The 16,064-nt window shown below is 31.7% G+C and overlaps 1 protein-coding gene and 1 long non-coding RNA gene across 4 annotated transcripts; one reads left to right on the top strand and one right to left on the bottom strand.

Moving 5' to 3' along the window:
• Positions 1 to 2,412: 2,412 nt before the first annotated feature.
• On the top strand, positions 2,413 to 15,990 carry LOC109177433 (BAG-associated GRAM protein 1-like). Of its 3 annotated transcripts, none has more exons than XM_019326816.1 (18): positions 2,616 to 2,798; positions 4,737 to 4,787; positions 4,920 to 5,017; positions 7,535 to 7,610; positions 7,853 to 7,981; positions 8,096 to 8,142; positions 8,935 to 9,058; positions 9,200 to 9,316; positions 9,789 to 9,818; positions 9,943 to 10,042; positions 10,956 to 11,062; positions 11,319 to 11,462; positions 11,564 to 11,668; positions 11,892 to 12,038; positions 12,170 to 12,223; positions 13,631 to 13,694; positions 15,540 to 15,601; positions 15,685 to 15,990. In XM_019326816.1, the coding sequence occupies exons 1-18, from the start codon at positions 2,616 to 2,618 to the stop codon at positions 15,802 to 15,804; spliced, it is 1,758 nt and encodes a 585-aa protein (XP_019182361.1). In that variant the 3' UTR covers positions 15,805 to 15,990. The 3 variants fall into 3 exon arrangements, with proteins under 3 accessions (XP_019182362.1, XP_019182361.1, XP_019182363.1); XM_019326818.1 differs by having other exon boundaries at positions 2,701 to 2,798; positions 4,718 to 4,787; positions 15,685 to 15,841; XM_019326817.1 differs by lacking the exon at positions 9,200 to 9,316 and having other exon boundaries at positions 2,413 to 2,798; positions 15,685 to 15,841.
• On the bottom strand, positions 12,307 to 13,624 carry LOC109177434. Its single transcript, XR_002053582.1, has 2 exons — positions 13,358 to 13,624; positions 12,307 to 12,672 (listed from the first exon to the last, which is right to left on the bottom strand). It is a non-coding gene; the product is annotated as an uncharacterized LOC109177434 (long non-coding RNA).
• Positions 15,991 to 16,064: the final 74 nt, after the last annotated feature.

A 16,064-nucleotide genomic window follows, 5' to 3' on the forward strand; every position in this document is an offset into this window, starting at 1 on the left:
TACAGAGTAATTGAATTCAAAAATATATTTGATTGTTCTAACCACTTTTGGTATCCGGAAAAACCTTTATTGCTATTTCCAACCACTTTTTATTTTCGACTTGATTTAAAATCACTTTATTGAAAAATGTTATATGTTCATGCATGTGCACTTACTTACGGTTATTGACCAGAAGTCAGGCCAGGGATTACAAAAGTTTGTAAATATTTTCAAGTCACACATGAAAATTAAATGTATAATCCACAACTAAAAATGAAATTGACATTATATTTATTTATTATGAAGATAATAACACATGACAAAATTTAAAATATAGGTGCAATTGTACTAAGAAAAAAATTGTATTTGTGTGAGACCATCTCACTGTTTTAATCCGTGCGACGAATCAAATTTAAGACAAAATTTGTTTTACTTATGACAGAAATCATAATACATATTACAGAAAATTTAATATTAATTTGAAATAAATAAATTACTACTTAAATAGATTTTGTAATATTTATATGTGAAATTGTGATAATATTTAGGATAAAATGATTATTACTAATGAAAAAAATATTTTAATATTTATAACTGAAATTGTGATACTTATACAATTTAATTCTAATATACATATTGCAATAGTTATATGTGAAATGTTACTTTTAAAAGAAAGTGTAATACTTATTGTAGATAATTTAATATCAATTTAAATTAAAAATAAATCTTTTTTTAATACAAATTAAAAATAAATCCTTAATTATGATAGTTATTGTAATACTTATATGTGAAATTGTGATATTATTAGATCATGTTTGGTTAGATGGATAAAGTTTATTTGATGAAAACAAAAATTTCCTCCTTTTGGTTCATTGAAATTTTTTTCCACATAAAAATGTTTCCCTTAGTTTTGACCAAAAAGTTTTTCAATGGGAGGGGTGGTATTTTCTGAATGGTACTAACTCTATTACATTGTAGTATCTGTTCAAACATATTTTTCTCGATCTCATGACCTCCCACATAGGAGAGGTCACTACATGTCATCTAAGCATAAGGTGTTTGGCGTGTGGTATTTTGTTTTTCATGAAAGTTGGAAAAAAAAAAGTATTTCGACAATTTTGCACTTATTACTTTTATTACCATTATTACTATTTAGGTGCATTTTACTCATTACACTCATTATTCCTAACTATTCAAACTCCAACCAAACAATGAAATCAATCCCAAAAATTCATTTTTCACCAACCAAACCATGAAATCAATCTTCTTGATAATTTATTTTTCATGAAATTTCAATTTCATTTTCTCTCAAATATTTTTTGCGAATCAAACAAGACCTTAGGGTAAAACTAATTGTTACTAATGATAAATATTATAATACTTATAACTGAAAATGTAATACTTACACACCTAATTGTCTACAATCTGATCCATCTCACAAATCCTCGTCACAAGATTTTTCCTAAAAACAAAAAATAATTACATTCGTGAAAAATACTTTTAACTCTTCGATTTGCATTATAAAAAAGAAAAGAAAAAAGAAGATCCACATAACCATAATATTATTCTGAGAAAATTTCAATTTTAGTCATATGACTATAGGGGTCTTGTTAATTTCAGTCCCTAACTTTTAAAAGTGTCAATTTAGTACCTTAACTATGTAAATTTTGTCAATTTTGGTCACTCCGGTCAAATTACCGGCCAAATTTCGCTGCAAAATTTTAATTGTTAAAATAATGAGGGTATTCTGGTCATTTTTCACGTTTCTTTTCTTCTTCCCAGGCGAGTCCATCCCTTCCTCTCCCATTTCTAGCGAATGCAATGAACTAAGATGATGCGGAAAGGAGGCTTGATGATGTTAAAGATAGGGTTTATAGGGAGAAAGAACGCTAGTAACGGGAGAGAAAGGGATGGACTCGCCGAAAAAGAAAAAAAGAGGCTTAAAATGACTAAAATACCCTCATTATTTTAACTATTAAAATTTTCCGGTGAAATTTGACTTGCAATTTGACCAGAGTGACTAAAACTGACAAAAATTACATAATTATAATACTAAATTAACACTTTTAAAAATCAGGAGCTGAAATTAACAAGACCCCTATACTCATCTGAACAAAATTGAAATTTCCTCTATTATTCTAAAGTCTAAACATTGTGTTGGCGTGTAAAATTTGTGCAATATGCAAAGAACAATCTTTCTATTCTAGGCGTTATAAATAAGACAAACAAACTATACTGGATGCCAAAATAACCCCTCAACAACCCGTTTATTCCTGTTGACCCACCGTAAGAACGCCTAGGTACCAAGGCTAAATCGGTCATTACACAGTCAACTAGGAGTATTTAATTCCATCTACTGTGCGGAACCTTCGAAGACGTCCCGTCCTATTCAACCTCCTTCTTCTCCCTCCCTTCTTTGACCCAATTGTCTCTCTCCCTCACGCACTTCACACTCACTGCGTGTTTACTGTTCTCTCTCTCTTCTGTATTTTAATATACAAAAATATGTATATATGTAAGTATGTAACAGAATAAAGAATGTTCTTTCGTTTACTTTGATTCCGATATTGTTCGTTTTCCTCTACGCTGACTTGCTGTGGTTCCGTTCAATTCACGCACGCGGCAAGGGACCGGAGATGACGACGGAGACGGCGTTGCTGGAATGCCTGGTGCCGTCGTGGTGGGAGGTGCAGGTCACCGTCGTCGCCGCGGCGTTCTTCGTCTTCGCGTATTGGTTGTTCACACTCGGCGAATACGCCGGTGTGGACGATCGTGGCTCCGCCGGAGACTCTGTCGACGCACTTGAAGATAAAGACGAGGTCAGTTTCCACTTCGCTTTCAATTATCCGTTTTAGCCGTATTCTTGTTAGGAAACAAAGTTTGTTTTTGCTCGGCAATTGATCGTTGAAATGGTTGTCATGCTTTAATTTCTGGATAAGTCGATTTCAGAATCAGTTGGTTAGGTGATCAGGGGGGAGCGGAGTGGAAGATTCTGAGAAATTGTATTGGTTTGGAATTGAAGAAAGTGGCCTTTCTGGTGATATAAAATTTGATAAAAATGAACTGTTCCTTTGTTATTGTGTACTGAAACTTAGGAGAGAATATGGAATGTTGAACTCTCTAAGAGATAACAATGAATAGAAGTGTTGTAGTAATATGTTTTGTACAGTAGTTTTTGACTTCAGTAATATCTTTCTCAACTTCTGTTGTGTTATGGTTCTGAATTTAAGTAAACTTTTCATGGCGGATGAGCAAGTTAGAAAAAGCTCTTCTCTCACAAGCATAAAACAAAGTCCATGAGATAAGCAATTTCTACCACAAAGAAGGGGTTAGTTCTGTAATTTCTTCTGGTTGATCAGTGAAATGGTGGTAATGTTTTTTTTTTTTTTTTTTTTTTTTTTAATTATTATTTTTATTATTATTTTTTTTTTGAAAGGAGGTGGTAATGCCTTAGTTTAATTAAAAGTTGCTCTAGTATCATGTGGTTAGGTAATATTGTAATAAGGGGAGAACTGGGTGGAAATTGTTGTGAAATGTGTATTGGTTGAGAACTAAAAAAGTGGCCTTTCTGGTGATATGAAATTTGAGAAAAATGAAGACCTTACTCTTTTTTTTTTTTTTTTTTTTTTTTCCAGAAATTTAGAAGATGAATATGGAATATCTAAAAATTGAAGCAATACTGATGAATAACAGTGTTGCATTTATGTTAGATTTTAAGTTTTATTGGTTTGTTAATACGCCTTCCGTCCCATTTTATGTGTCTGATTCGGTTAATGAGGCTTGATTGAAGTTATTTTTAATTCAATTTTTCATAATATTAAGTTTAGTATTTGTATATAAAATTTATATATTAGAAACTACATTAAAAGTACTATTGAACACAAAAAATTAAGTTTAAAAATAATTTTAAAATACTAAAGAAAATAAGCAAATAAGAAAGAGTTGGTTTGACCAATGAATAGTAAACATGACAGGTAAAATGCGACCGAGGGAGTAGCTAATAATAATATTATTATGTTATATAGAGTAGTTATTGACTTCAGAAATATCAACATTTGATTTTCTAAAGTTATATTGTGTCATGGTTTTAAGTTGAAGAATTTTTTTATGGTGGATGAGCAAGTTTAGAAAAGGCCTCTCTCCTTGGAAAGCATAAAATCAATGTCCATGAGAATATGTAGTTTTTGTGTTGAAAATACTTTTCCATTTTCTTATTCATAGAGAAATAAGAACACTGGAGTAAAAAGAAAACTTAGAAAACTCAACCTTGATTTTGGACAGAGTATGATACATAATTGATCATTTGATCGTCATTTTATATTACAGTCTAATGGCTCTGATATGCCCTACAATTTCCTATTAAAAGATGATGCAGAACATCAAAAGTTGTAGTTAGCTTTTGGTATGGAGCAGTTGGTTAATATTCAAGATATTAAATGAATCTCATGAGGTAATATCATTCCTCAAAATATGTCAATTGTTAGCAGCAAGTAATCTTTTTAACTTAAGTTATTTGTTGATACCTTACCTTGTCATAGAGTTTGAAATAAGTCCATGATGGTTTATATTTAGAAGTGGTGTAAATTGTGCGTGATATAATGTTTAATTGCTACTAGCTCGCACAGGTATGGTCCCTTGAGTAAATTGTGTGCCATAATATGATATTCAGATGGCTGGTCGATTAAAATTTTTCGTTACCAATTTTCATGAAGTAATTTTCCACTTGTTTGACATGCAGTCCTGCACTTATTTTGTAGATGGGCCGGTTAACAGGTGATTACCAAAGTAATTCTGCATATGTAATTAAGGTACCTTTCAAACTTTGATAATACTTTTATGCCTTCTTCTTTCATGCATGAATCTATGTACCAAGATAAATTTAATTTGATAACCTGTTAGAAATTCATTAATTGATACTTTTAACATTGCTATGCACGAAGGTGGAACTGTTAGCTGCTAAAAATCTTGTTGCTGCTAATCTCAATGGCACATCAGATCCATACGCAATCATAACTTGTGGCACACAAAAGCGTTTCAGGTAAAATATTTAATGTTCAGATCTTAGTACAGATGGAGTAGTGCTCTGCATAATCTAGAATTGAAACTATGTAGAAGACAACTAGTCACCTTTACTTTTGAGTCCTACTACAATTCAGATTATTTTTCTGTACATTACGACATAAAGAGTAAGCATGTGGAGAAGGTAATTTCAAGATCTACTAATGTTATCTATATGGAAAAATATTTAAGTATCTTCATTTATGTCAACTTAAGGATGTTAAGGTGTTCTATATTCTGGGACTCCAGTTTGAGAGTGTGATTCAATTAGAATGTAAACGAGCCTGCTTTTATTTGTTCGTTCTTACATTTGAAATATCCATGAATATTATATGAAAAGTCAATACTTTTTAAAATCCCTATAATAGCTGATAGTTAGCTTCTCAAAAGATTGTTTTGCAAGGCTTGCCCAAAGCATCTTCACTTTGCAGAAGTTGTATGAGCTTTGTCAAAGGAAAATTTTAAAGATTCCTTCCATCCTCTGAAATTAGAAGAAAATTATACTCATGGATAATGCATAAACTTTGTGGGGCTGATAGTTATTTATGGTGTACCAATTGGCTAGTCACACTAAGATATAGTTTTACCTGGTTTGCAAGTTCAAAGAGCAGCAAAAATAAATTAAGGGAAAATGACACTTTTTCCCCCTGAGTTATATATCTATAGCATTTTTTCCCCCTAAATTATTGAAGTGGCTGTTTTTCCCCCTGAAATGTTAAATAGACATATTTACCCTTAAACTAAATATTTAATTTATTTTTTTTCTCCAACAAATTATGACCATAATTTGGTTCAAACTAAACAAACACTATAGCAACCAAACCGAAATATTCCAATTACAATTTAGAATCGAAATTCGATATTTAGAGTTTATTAAAATCGAGAACCGGAACGGACGGTTCATGTTCCGAACTGAAAAAATAAAATACATTTATTGTTGAATTTATACTATTTTAAAATAAAAAATAAAATTTTAAAATAAAGACGGTTCAAAATTGCGAATCAGATCCAGAACCGCCAGTTCACGGTTCAAGTTTCAATTTTTTTGATACATAATATTAATAAATTGACCTTTAAATATTGGGTTCTAGATCTGAATTATAACCGTAAACTATTAATTCGATTGCTTTAGTATCCGGTTCAATTCAAACCGAAACGTGGTCATCCCTACGTATACGCAATAATTTGTTGGAGTAGTAAAATAAATAAAATGTTTACTTTAAGGGTATAAATGTCAATTTAATATATCAGGGGGGAAAAGCACCACTTTTAGAATAATTGAGGGGCTAATGTGCTTACCTAAATAATTGAGGGGGGAAAAGTGCTATAAGTATATAACTAAGGGGTAAAAAGTGCCATTTTCCCATAAATTAAATAAGGTTTAAACTCTTTTAGAGTTTTAGTGCGATGGGAAATTAATAGATGGGCAGATCAACTTATGGGCCTCTTAAGCTTTGTCAATCCACATTGTCCACGTAATTTAGAGGTCAGTGTGTTGCAATGTATGTTGCATGTAGTAACAATAAAATCAGCTTGGTGCTCTGTTTTTTGGATAGTACATAACTTCTTAAAAAATCAGAATGTTGCACTTTTATGTTGGTTGACATTTTAGGGTAGTATGAATGTCTTATTTCATAATTTCCTCCTGCCACTTTACTGGTTTGTTAGGCATCTATATTTAGAAGGATGTGATAAGCAGGTTATAAAAGTGCCACAGACTCACAGAATGATAGAGTATTATTTAACTGAATATATATGGCTTCTAGTTCTGTATTGCTTGATGTTTTATTCTTTATAGGAATCATCTCTGGTAACTTTTTCTGCCCACTTAATGTTTATTAGTTATTAAACAAATATGTGTTAATATACATATGATGAGATCCCATGAGAATAGTGCCTAGTGTGAGAAATGAGAATAAATCTCAGTCACTGAAGATAGTAGTCGGATGACATCTATACTTAAATAAACATAGCTTTTATTACATTATTTAAGAGAAAAAGAACATCATTTTGGGAGAAAAGGCGTTGTTTTGGATAAAAAACAGCATCATTTTGGGAAAACCTGTTAAACATATTCAGAAGGGTGGCATTTTAAAATATGCCGATTTTTATTTTTATTTTTTTGCATTATGTTGGGGAAAATCAGCATTATTTTTGTTTTATTTTATTGTTGGAATAAATATGCATGGTTTCTTTTGCATGTATTATTTTAGGTTAAATACACGGTATAAACATGGATTATTTCAGTCAACTTGCATTGTTTTGGCCTAAATACGGATGAAAAGATTAGGAAGCCTAACCACACATTATTTTGGGATAAATACGCATGGTTTATTAATTCAAACTTCTATTTATTTACATAAATGCCACCTCCTCTTTTTTGGCATAAATCTCACTATTCATTGTTTTAGATGGATGGCCAAGATTCCCCAATTGTTGTATCAACTTTAGTTGTAAATATGTGTGTGCTTAATTGATGCTTTTGTTACTGCTGCAGTTCAATGGTTCCTGGTTCTAGAAATCCTTTGTGGGGAGAGGAATTCAACTTTTCTGTTGATGAACTTCCTGTCAAGGTATTTTCTGTTGTTGGTGTTGATCGACATAGTTGATTATCGTAACTGTCAAGTCCATTTTCTAATTTTTCAGATTTTTTATGTCCATGTCATGTACATGTTGCCCTGTGCATGCAACATAATTTCTAGTTTATCAAACTGAGCTTCATAAGAAATCTGCTTTATTTTTATTTTATTATTTGTTGCAGTTTCTGTATTATTTTTTCAATATAAATCTTTATTGATTACTGAATTCATGGCAGATCAACGTGACGATATATGACTGGGATATAATTTGGAAAAGTGCAGTTCTTGGTTCAGTGACTGTTCTTGTTGAAAATGAAGGTCCTACTGGAGCCATATGGCATTCATTGGATAGCCCATCAGGGCAGGTAGCTGTTGTTTATTTATATTCAATGCTTTGGAATAATAATATATCTTGTCTTTAAAGGGCGTGCAAAGATTTCTTTGTACTGGAATTGAATCATGTCTTATTTGTTTTCCAGGTATGTCTTCATATTGAAACAATAAAATCAAATATGAATTCTTTTAGGTAAGTCTATTGCTTTTGCTGTTTTTTTTGTTGAGATATTTTTGGACAAGACTTGCCTGTTTAGCCATTCAGATGTCTGGTGCTGCCTGGTTTGTTGTATTGTATGTTTGGGGCGGTCTTATGTTTAGGCTCTTCTCCAGAATGGCTCAAGGGATTGCTGCTTTTCTATCTATGGAATAGTCAAACTATTTGAAGATGATGTGAGTTTGGGTTTAAGGGAGAAAAACTAAAAAGGGCCATGTGGTAGGCAAACACTTACAATTTGTGTGCAACTTTTGAATAATAAATAGCAGATTAACCTTAGTTCTTATGAGGCTGGTTTCAATATCATATCTATATACAATAGAACAATTTATTTGGCTGTTAATTAATCTTTTGAATCTTGATATTTTGTTCTAATAGTTACTATCATGCATGTTGCAACTCTATAATATATTGATGTGCTGCCTTAAGTTATTCCTTTTTGTGAGGTTATTTATCTCTATATTTTTCTTTTCTATCATCATACTTCTTATATTTGTACTTTTAAAAAATTTGTTGATTTGACTTGTAATTATGGCCATAGGAAGAATACTTATGAATGAAAATAACTAAGTGAAGTAACTGCTAAGCAACTGAGAAATTTGTATCCCTAGTTACCTACTAACTAATTGATTTGGGACTTCTTGGATCCAATAAGCAATTGATTGCTGGATTTTGTAAGTTGAAATGTAACCATCAAAATTGAGTCTAACCAGTCAAAAATTAATGTTTTAAACAACTGGGTGATGATTTTTCTTTGTTCTTTTCTAGGGGTTTGAATGGCTTTGGTGGTCCTAATACTCGAAAGAGAGTTAATTTGGATAAACAAGGGCCCACAGTAGTTCACCAGAAACCAGGGCCACTGCAAACAATATTTGAACTTCCTGCTGATGAGGTAAATTATTTTTCTTGAATTTATTCATCTTCTTTTAGATTATGTCAATGTTTGTAATTGTAGGATTCGGATAATTACCTACTTGGAATTGCTAGTGTTTACTACAGTCAAGTTGCTCATCTAACTTGACGGAGATTCCAGGTTGTTGAACATAGTTATTCTTGTGCACTTGAGAGATCTTTTTTGTACCATGGGCGCATGTATGTCTCCTCATGGCACATCTGCTTCCACTCTAATGTGTTCTCAAAGCAAATGAAGGTTGGCATCCTTCCCTATTGTACAATGGTTTGTGTTTCACTTTTGGAAAAAAAAATGTAATCAGTTCATATTACCTACTCTACAGCTTTTTATCTGAACACACCTGCAAGATCTTTTGAAAATTTGTGTTCTCTTCATCTTGATGGACTTTTAGGACATGGTTATGGATAGTTGAAATGTAGAGTACTAACACTGTAATGGGCAACATGAACAATAAATATTGAGCATAAGGAGCCTCTGTGTGTGCACGCGTGCACAATGGAACCAAACATCATAGGACTGTAACGTTCTTTTACAATGTAAATAACTAGACAGTTGAAGGTTTTTAACTTTTATTCCTTTTCAGGAAGTGTGTTTCCTATACGTTCTTTATCATCATCTCAACATCTGGACCAACATTTTATGTAATAAGATTACCAATTTCTTCCCTGTTTCAAAATATACTAAATGTCTTTGTGTTTCTTGTTTTCAGGTAATCATTCCTTTTGGTGAAATAGATGAGGTATATATTTTCTTTCACACTTTATTATGATTGTGCCTGTTTGGTGTTAATGTGATATGAGTCTTTCTGTTGGTGGCTTCTGGACTGTTATTGTATTTCATCAATTCTTTATTTTGCATTCCAGATTAGGAGGAGTCAGCATGCATTCATTAACCCTGCCATCACAATAATTCTCCGTGTGGGTGCAGGTGGCCATGGTGTGCCACCTTTAGGAAACCCTGATGGTTAGTAATTCAAGTTACAAGAAATATTTTCTTTGCAACAGCTGCTTGCCTGTATTTCATTTTTCCATTGCATTCGCTGAAAAGGTCAACTTGCATTTATTTAATTCACATTACCTTCTTTTAACTGTTTGTTTCTACATCAGGTAAATTAAAATTCCATGCCTATTTTTATTATCCTTAAAAAAAATTGTTTTATTGAGTTTGATTTAGGATTTAGATTATATTTGCTCTCAATATCACAAGGGTCTAGGATATATTTCTTCTCCAAGATGTCTGATGATTACATTCCTCATCCCATTTCTGTATTGGGTCCTATTTATGCTCATATAGTTTGAAAACAAGGATAGCCTATCGAAAGAGAAATTATAAAATATGGTGTGCATTCAAGAATACTTACAAGGAAAATCACTGTCTTTTGATGGTTAATTAATGGTCTAACTGATCTATGTTTAATTCATCAATGCTTCAGTGACTACTGGCTATGTATTTGATCCCAAACTTTTAGGGAATGGGAGAGTAAAATTAGTCAAATTTATTGGTGAATTATGAAATGACAACCCAAATATGTTCATTCTTAGTGTGAGCATATTTTATTACACAATGCACTGATTGAGCACAAGATACTATTTGTGCTAATTTTTGTTACACCGTGTTGAGTCAGGATGGAAACATTCAGTCTTTTCATTTTGGTCCCTCTTTTTATGTTATTTATTATCTGAGCTTATTTGATCATGATTACCTGAAAAGTGAAAGCAGTCAGCATGTAATTCATCATCTCAACTTGAAGTGGTGTTAGAGCTATAGTATTTTTATGGACCTATATAGAATTTTTAGATACTAATTTTAAGCTGATCCATGTTTATGTTTGTAAGGATGCCAAGGAATGAATCACTTGTCCTTCCTCTATTTTCAGGTAGGGTCAGGTATAAATTTGCTTCCTTTTGGAACAGAAACAATACACTGCGAGTTTTGCAACGTGCAGTAAAGAACTATCATGCAATGTTAGAAGCTGAGAAAAGGGTTTGTTTTCTAGATGTTGATTAGTCTTTCTGCATTATATGTATCCATAATTTACTTGGTCATGATTTTTAAAAAGTGGAACTAGGCTTTTCTTTTTGGATCTAATATTCTCATTTAACACTCCAGAGAAGAATAAAACCATAATCCATATGGACTCAAAGCGTATATGTTGCTTTGTTGGTCAAGCTTTATCTACTTGGGTTACTAATATCAATGGAAAACTGTACTCATTTTTTCACCATCCACTTTTACACAGGAGAGGGAACAATCAGCATTACGTGCACATAGCAGCTCTATTAAGGGAGGTAATCAACTACCTCAGAGTCCAGAGGAAAGTGTGCCAAAGGCAGATAAGTTCCAATCGTTCATTAAAGAGGAAGTGCTTTCTGGTATATATAATGTATGTCTTATATTCAAACTCATCCTTTCTTGGACATAAATCTATTGTTTAAATAACAAATAGTTTATTTATTTCTTCTGATAAATTATGAAAAATGTTAGGATATTTTCCCATGCACTGCTGAGGAATTCTTTGGAATACTGCTGAGTGATGGCTCAAATTTCACACAAGAATACCGTGCAGCACGAAAGGATTCCAATCTCACTGTAAGTTCCAAGATTGATGATAAAATGTACTTGAATATCTATTTATAAGATCATATGTGCTGGTCAGAAATTAGGCACTTAGTATACATTGGGAAGGTTGCATTATGTTCATTCCCATATTGTTTAGAAATGTATTCCCATATTGTTGAGTTTCTGAAGTAATGAAATGTAAACATGATACTAATATTTAAGGATAGTCGTATGGCTTTGTTTCTTTTTAAAGATGGGTCAGTGGCATTCTGCCACAGAGTATGATGGTCAAGTCAGAGAAATTAAATTCAGATCTCTTTGCACCAGCCCAATGTGTCCACCGGATACAGCCATGACAGAATATCAACATGCTGTTCTATCACCTGATAAAAAATGGCTGGTAAGTATTATTATCATAACCTTTCCATGAACAGCCGGTGCTGCTGTAATTTTTCTCATAATTCCACTTTGCATTTAGAAATTTCCCCCTTTTATTTTTCTTTTTTTTTGATAATATTTTTACTATTCCAGGTGTTCGAGACTGTACAACAGGCGCTTGATGTACCATTTGGATCCTACTTTGAGGTAGGCTAAGCTTGTATTTATCATGCTATGGGTTTCATATCGTTGTTCTCAAATTTGTGGATTTTTGCTCAAAACTACAACTGTTTTTATTTTTATTTTTATCCTATGTTTGTGAACTCAAATTTGTGGATTTTGCTCAAAACTACAAATTTGTGGCCCTATGTTTTTATACTACTTGAAGTGTCTTTATGATAATTAGTTATGAGAGCCACACTGAAACATGTAGAATTGTCAATGATTATCTCTTTACAGGTTTTTTTCATCCATCTTGCATCTTTTGAACCAGGATATATAGCTTTAGAAGTTGATAGAAAAGTGGATATAGAAAATTTCACAATTTTCATTTGATTTCTGATTCCCAAAATATGATTGTGTTTACTTTTAAATCTTATAGATTTTATTGCTAAGAAATAGTTTAGGACTTTCTTGGTTCTCACATTTATCGGTAACTAGCTCTTTAGTATGGTGTATTGGCAAGATTCTTCTTGTTATATAGTTTTAGAATTGGGTCAGAGTTACTCAATTAAGCTGTAATGCACATGGGCCAAACTACACTAAAAGATTAAATCCAATCAATTAGCTAATCTAACTCATGACCTTATAAACCTATATATTCTCTCTTAATTTTTTCAATGTGGGACTCTTTAACACTTCTTAAATAGTATGCTAGTTGCAATCTACTGACTTGACATGAGTGAATTTACTTCTATGCTTCCTTTCTGTATTTATTTTTGGTAGAAACCTGGCCATAACTTATGAAAACCTGATAAGAGTAAAGAGCAGACAGATAGATTTGAACAAAGGAATGAAAAATAGATATATTGCAAGGAAAAAAAAAAAGAAAAAGAGAGACAATATAGAAGAGACACAAATCGTACTTCCCAGCAAGAATATATCCTGCCCCTTAACTAAAGTTGATTCCTATTTCCTCATGCCCGTGGTGACTACTTTTGTTAGTTTTGTTGTTTTTCCGGGGCTCCGTCCTCCCTTGCTTATTTTTTTTTTTTTATAAAAAAAAAAAAAAACTAAAGTTGATTCCTATTAATAATTTTCTGCATACATACCTTTGAAGAGAAGGTGTTATTTATAGTCCATAAAAATATTTTTTTAAAAAAAGGTGAGAACCAATCAAACATAAGTACTCAATCAAGGGTAATCAATCGATCTTTAAATCCTTGATTTTAGCTCTCCAAGATCATGCAATTTGGATACCTTAGTTCCCTATCAGAACCTCATTTATTTTTACCAACCAACCCATGTACTTTGACCAATAGAGTTATTTTGAGTTGATTTTTCATAGTGTTGAATTGGATGTGTGAACTATATCTGAACCCTCTCTATGCAGAAATATTCTAATTTTTAGTGTGTTTATTCAACTTGATTGCTGAGTACATTTGCTTTCATCAGATTCATTGTAGGTGGTCTTTGGAAACAAATTCTGAATCCTCTTGCTCCATGGATATAAAAGTTGGTAAGTTTCCTCTATCCTACACTAGAAAGATTTTAGGGTGTGTTTGGTTCATGGGTTTACACATTAGGAATGAGAATCAAATTCATAGTTAGTGTTTGGTTGAGAACTTTTTAAAACACAACTATGAGTTTTGATTACCCCTTCAATTAAAAATTTCATTTCTTAATTAAAAAAGGGTATTATTCCATTACTGGTAATCTAACTTTTAAGTTTGGATTAGTACTTTTAGGTTTTAGTTTTGATTTTTTTTTTTCATATTGATGCTTTGGATGTCATTGTATTAGGATCAATTGCCTTGATTTTTTGTTTTCATATTTTTAAAACATTTATTCCCATTATAGGGTCATATAACCAAACGTCCAAACATCAATTTGGAAATCATTCCAATTCTACCATACTATCAAAAGTGCAAAATACTTTCATCAAAAGACTAGGGGTGTGTTTGGTTGACAGGTTTAGCTTTAAGGAATGAGTATCAAAGTAATTGTTATTGTTTGGTTGATAGATTTTTAGAACATGAGCATATAACCATTAAATGTGCAATCTAATTATTAGCTTAGGCTTTTAATTGAGATGGAGCACATGCTTCAATTTGATATTAGAGCCAAAGGTCATGAGTTCAAATCTCCGCGTCACCCGATAAAAAAAAAAAAAGACTATGGTCCACGTGTTACTACTATGGGTTTCAAATACCCTCTTAATTGAAAAACTCATACCTAAATATCATCTCCTTTTATTCCCTTATTCCTTCTTGTGTGTCAAAGTACCTATAATGTCTTTGTACTATAGTATTTTGTTCAATTTAGTCTTTGTATCTTTATTCTATTCCATTTAGTCCTTTTATTTTAAAAAGTAGTGAAATTAAGGACAATAATTAACGGTGTTAATATTTTCGTTAGCTTAGTTTATGTGGCGCTGACATCATTGCTGCCACATCGTGATATTTATATTATAACTCATATTAGAGTCAAATTCTATTTTTAGTCATAGATTTATAGGTGATGATCTATTTTTAGTCCTTTATCAATACATCCATCTTGGGTCCTAGTATAATTGTGGCATGACCATTTTTTGTCCTCCGTCAACAAAATCGTTAAAATATCTTTAAATAAAAGACAATTTCAATCAATAAAAATATTGTTAATCCGTTATATTTTATTTTTATTTTTTTGAAAAAAATTCATAATTGAAAGCCTAAATGCCCTTATATTTTACAAAATTTAAACGATTTTATTGATATAGCACAAAAAATGGCCATACCACAATAATACGAAGACAAAAGATGGATGTTTTGAGAAAGGAGGACTAAAAGTGGATTGTCGCATAATAATCTAGGACCAAAAATGAAATTAACTCTTCATATTATTTTATAAATATTTAAAATTAATTATTTTTACCACTAATATATTACGTTAATATGTCCAAAAAAAATAATTACAAGCATGCTAACATTAAATGTCCAAAAAAATAATTACAAGCATGTTAACATTAAATCTCCAAATCTCATTAGGAACATGTGGTTGTAATTTTTATTTTGGACATACTAATTTAATATATTGGTGGTAATAAAATGTTAATTATAGACTTGCCAACATTGTTAAAACTGCAAATTGAAATCACTTCCTATTGTTAAGTGACTGCCTGTTGAAATCTTCACTTCTACCTACATTTTACCGTTTCTATTTTCTTCATTACCATCCCTTCATCGCATTTTATCAGTATACCCCGTCTGTCCCTAAAATAGTTGCTAGTGTGATTTTTTTGTTATTGTTATTTTTTTTTTTTGAATTCAATGAATAAGGAACTCTTTCTTGATGTATATTTCAAAACACTCAATTTTAACAGGTGCACATTTTAAGAAATGGTGTGTAATGCAGTCTAAAATTAAGGCTGGTGCAATTAATGAGGTATGTCTTTAATATGGTAAGCTGTTTCCTTCAAATATTTTGCAATTCTCAATCATTCTCCCTACATTTTCTCACTTGTCCAGTATAAAAAGGAGGTGGAGCTAATGTTAGATGTTGCTCGTTCATATATTAATAAATCCAAAACTCCTGCCAATGAGAACGACAGTTTTACGTCCTTGCCATCAGTTACCGAAGAGAGATAAGTTCTGAGTACATAGAGTTGCAGTCTTGTTGTAATTTTTTAAAAAATTTTGTTGAATTTATGTGTTTTGTTCGTTACCCTATCTCCATATGGAGATAAGTGGTGCGCTCGTGTAATTCTTGTGCCAGCGAACTGTACAATTTTGTGTTAAATTTTATTAAATAATAATAATTATAATAATGATAATGACTATAAGAAGTAGAATTTTTTATATCTGTTCGTTTCAAATCTCGTGAATTCCTCATTTCGTCTAGTTTAGGG

Source organism: Ipomoea nil, unplaced genomic scaffold (assembly GCF_001879475.1).
Source record: "Ipomoea nil cultivar Tokyo-kokei standard unplaced genomic scaffold, Asagao_1.1 scaffold0804, whole genome shotgun sequence".
Lineage (NCBI taxonomy): Eukaryota > Viridiplantae > Streptophyta > Magnoliopsida > Solanales > Convolvulaceae > Ipomoea > Ipomoea nil.

Coding starts and splice junctions, on each gene's coding strand:
- LOC109177433 (XM_019326816.1), top strand. CDS start 2,616: ATGACGACGGAGACGGCGTTGCTGGAATGCCTGGTGCCGTCGTGGTGG. Junction 5,018..7,534: donor GGCACACAAAAGCGTTTCAG/GTAAAATATTTA, acceptor TTACTGCTGCAG/TTCAATGGTTCCTGGTTCTA. Junction 10,043..10,955: donor ACCTTTAGGAAACCCTGATG/GTTAGTAATTCA, acceptor CTCTATTTTCAG/GTAGGGTCAGGTATAAATTT.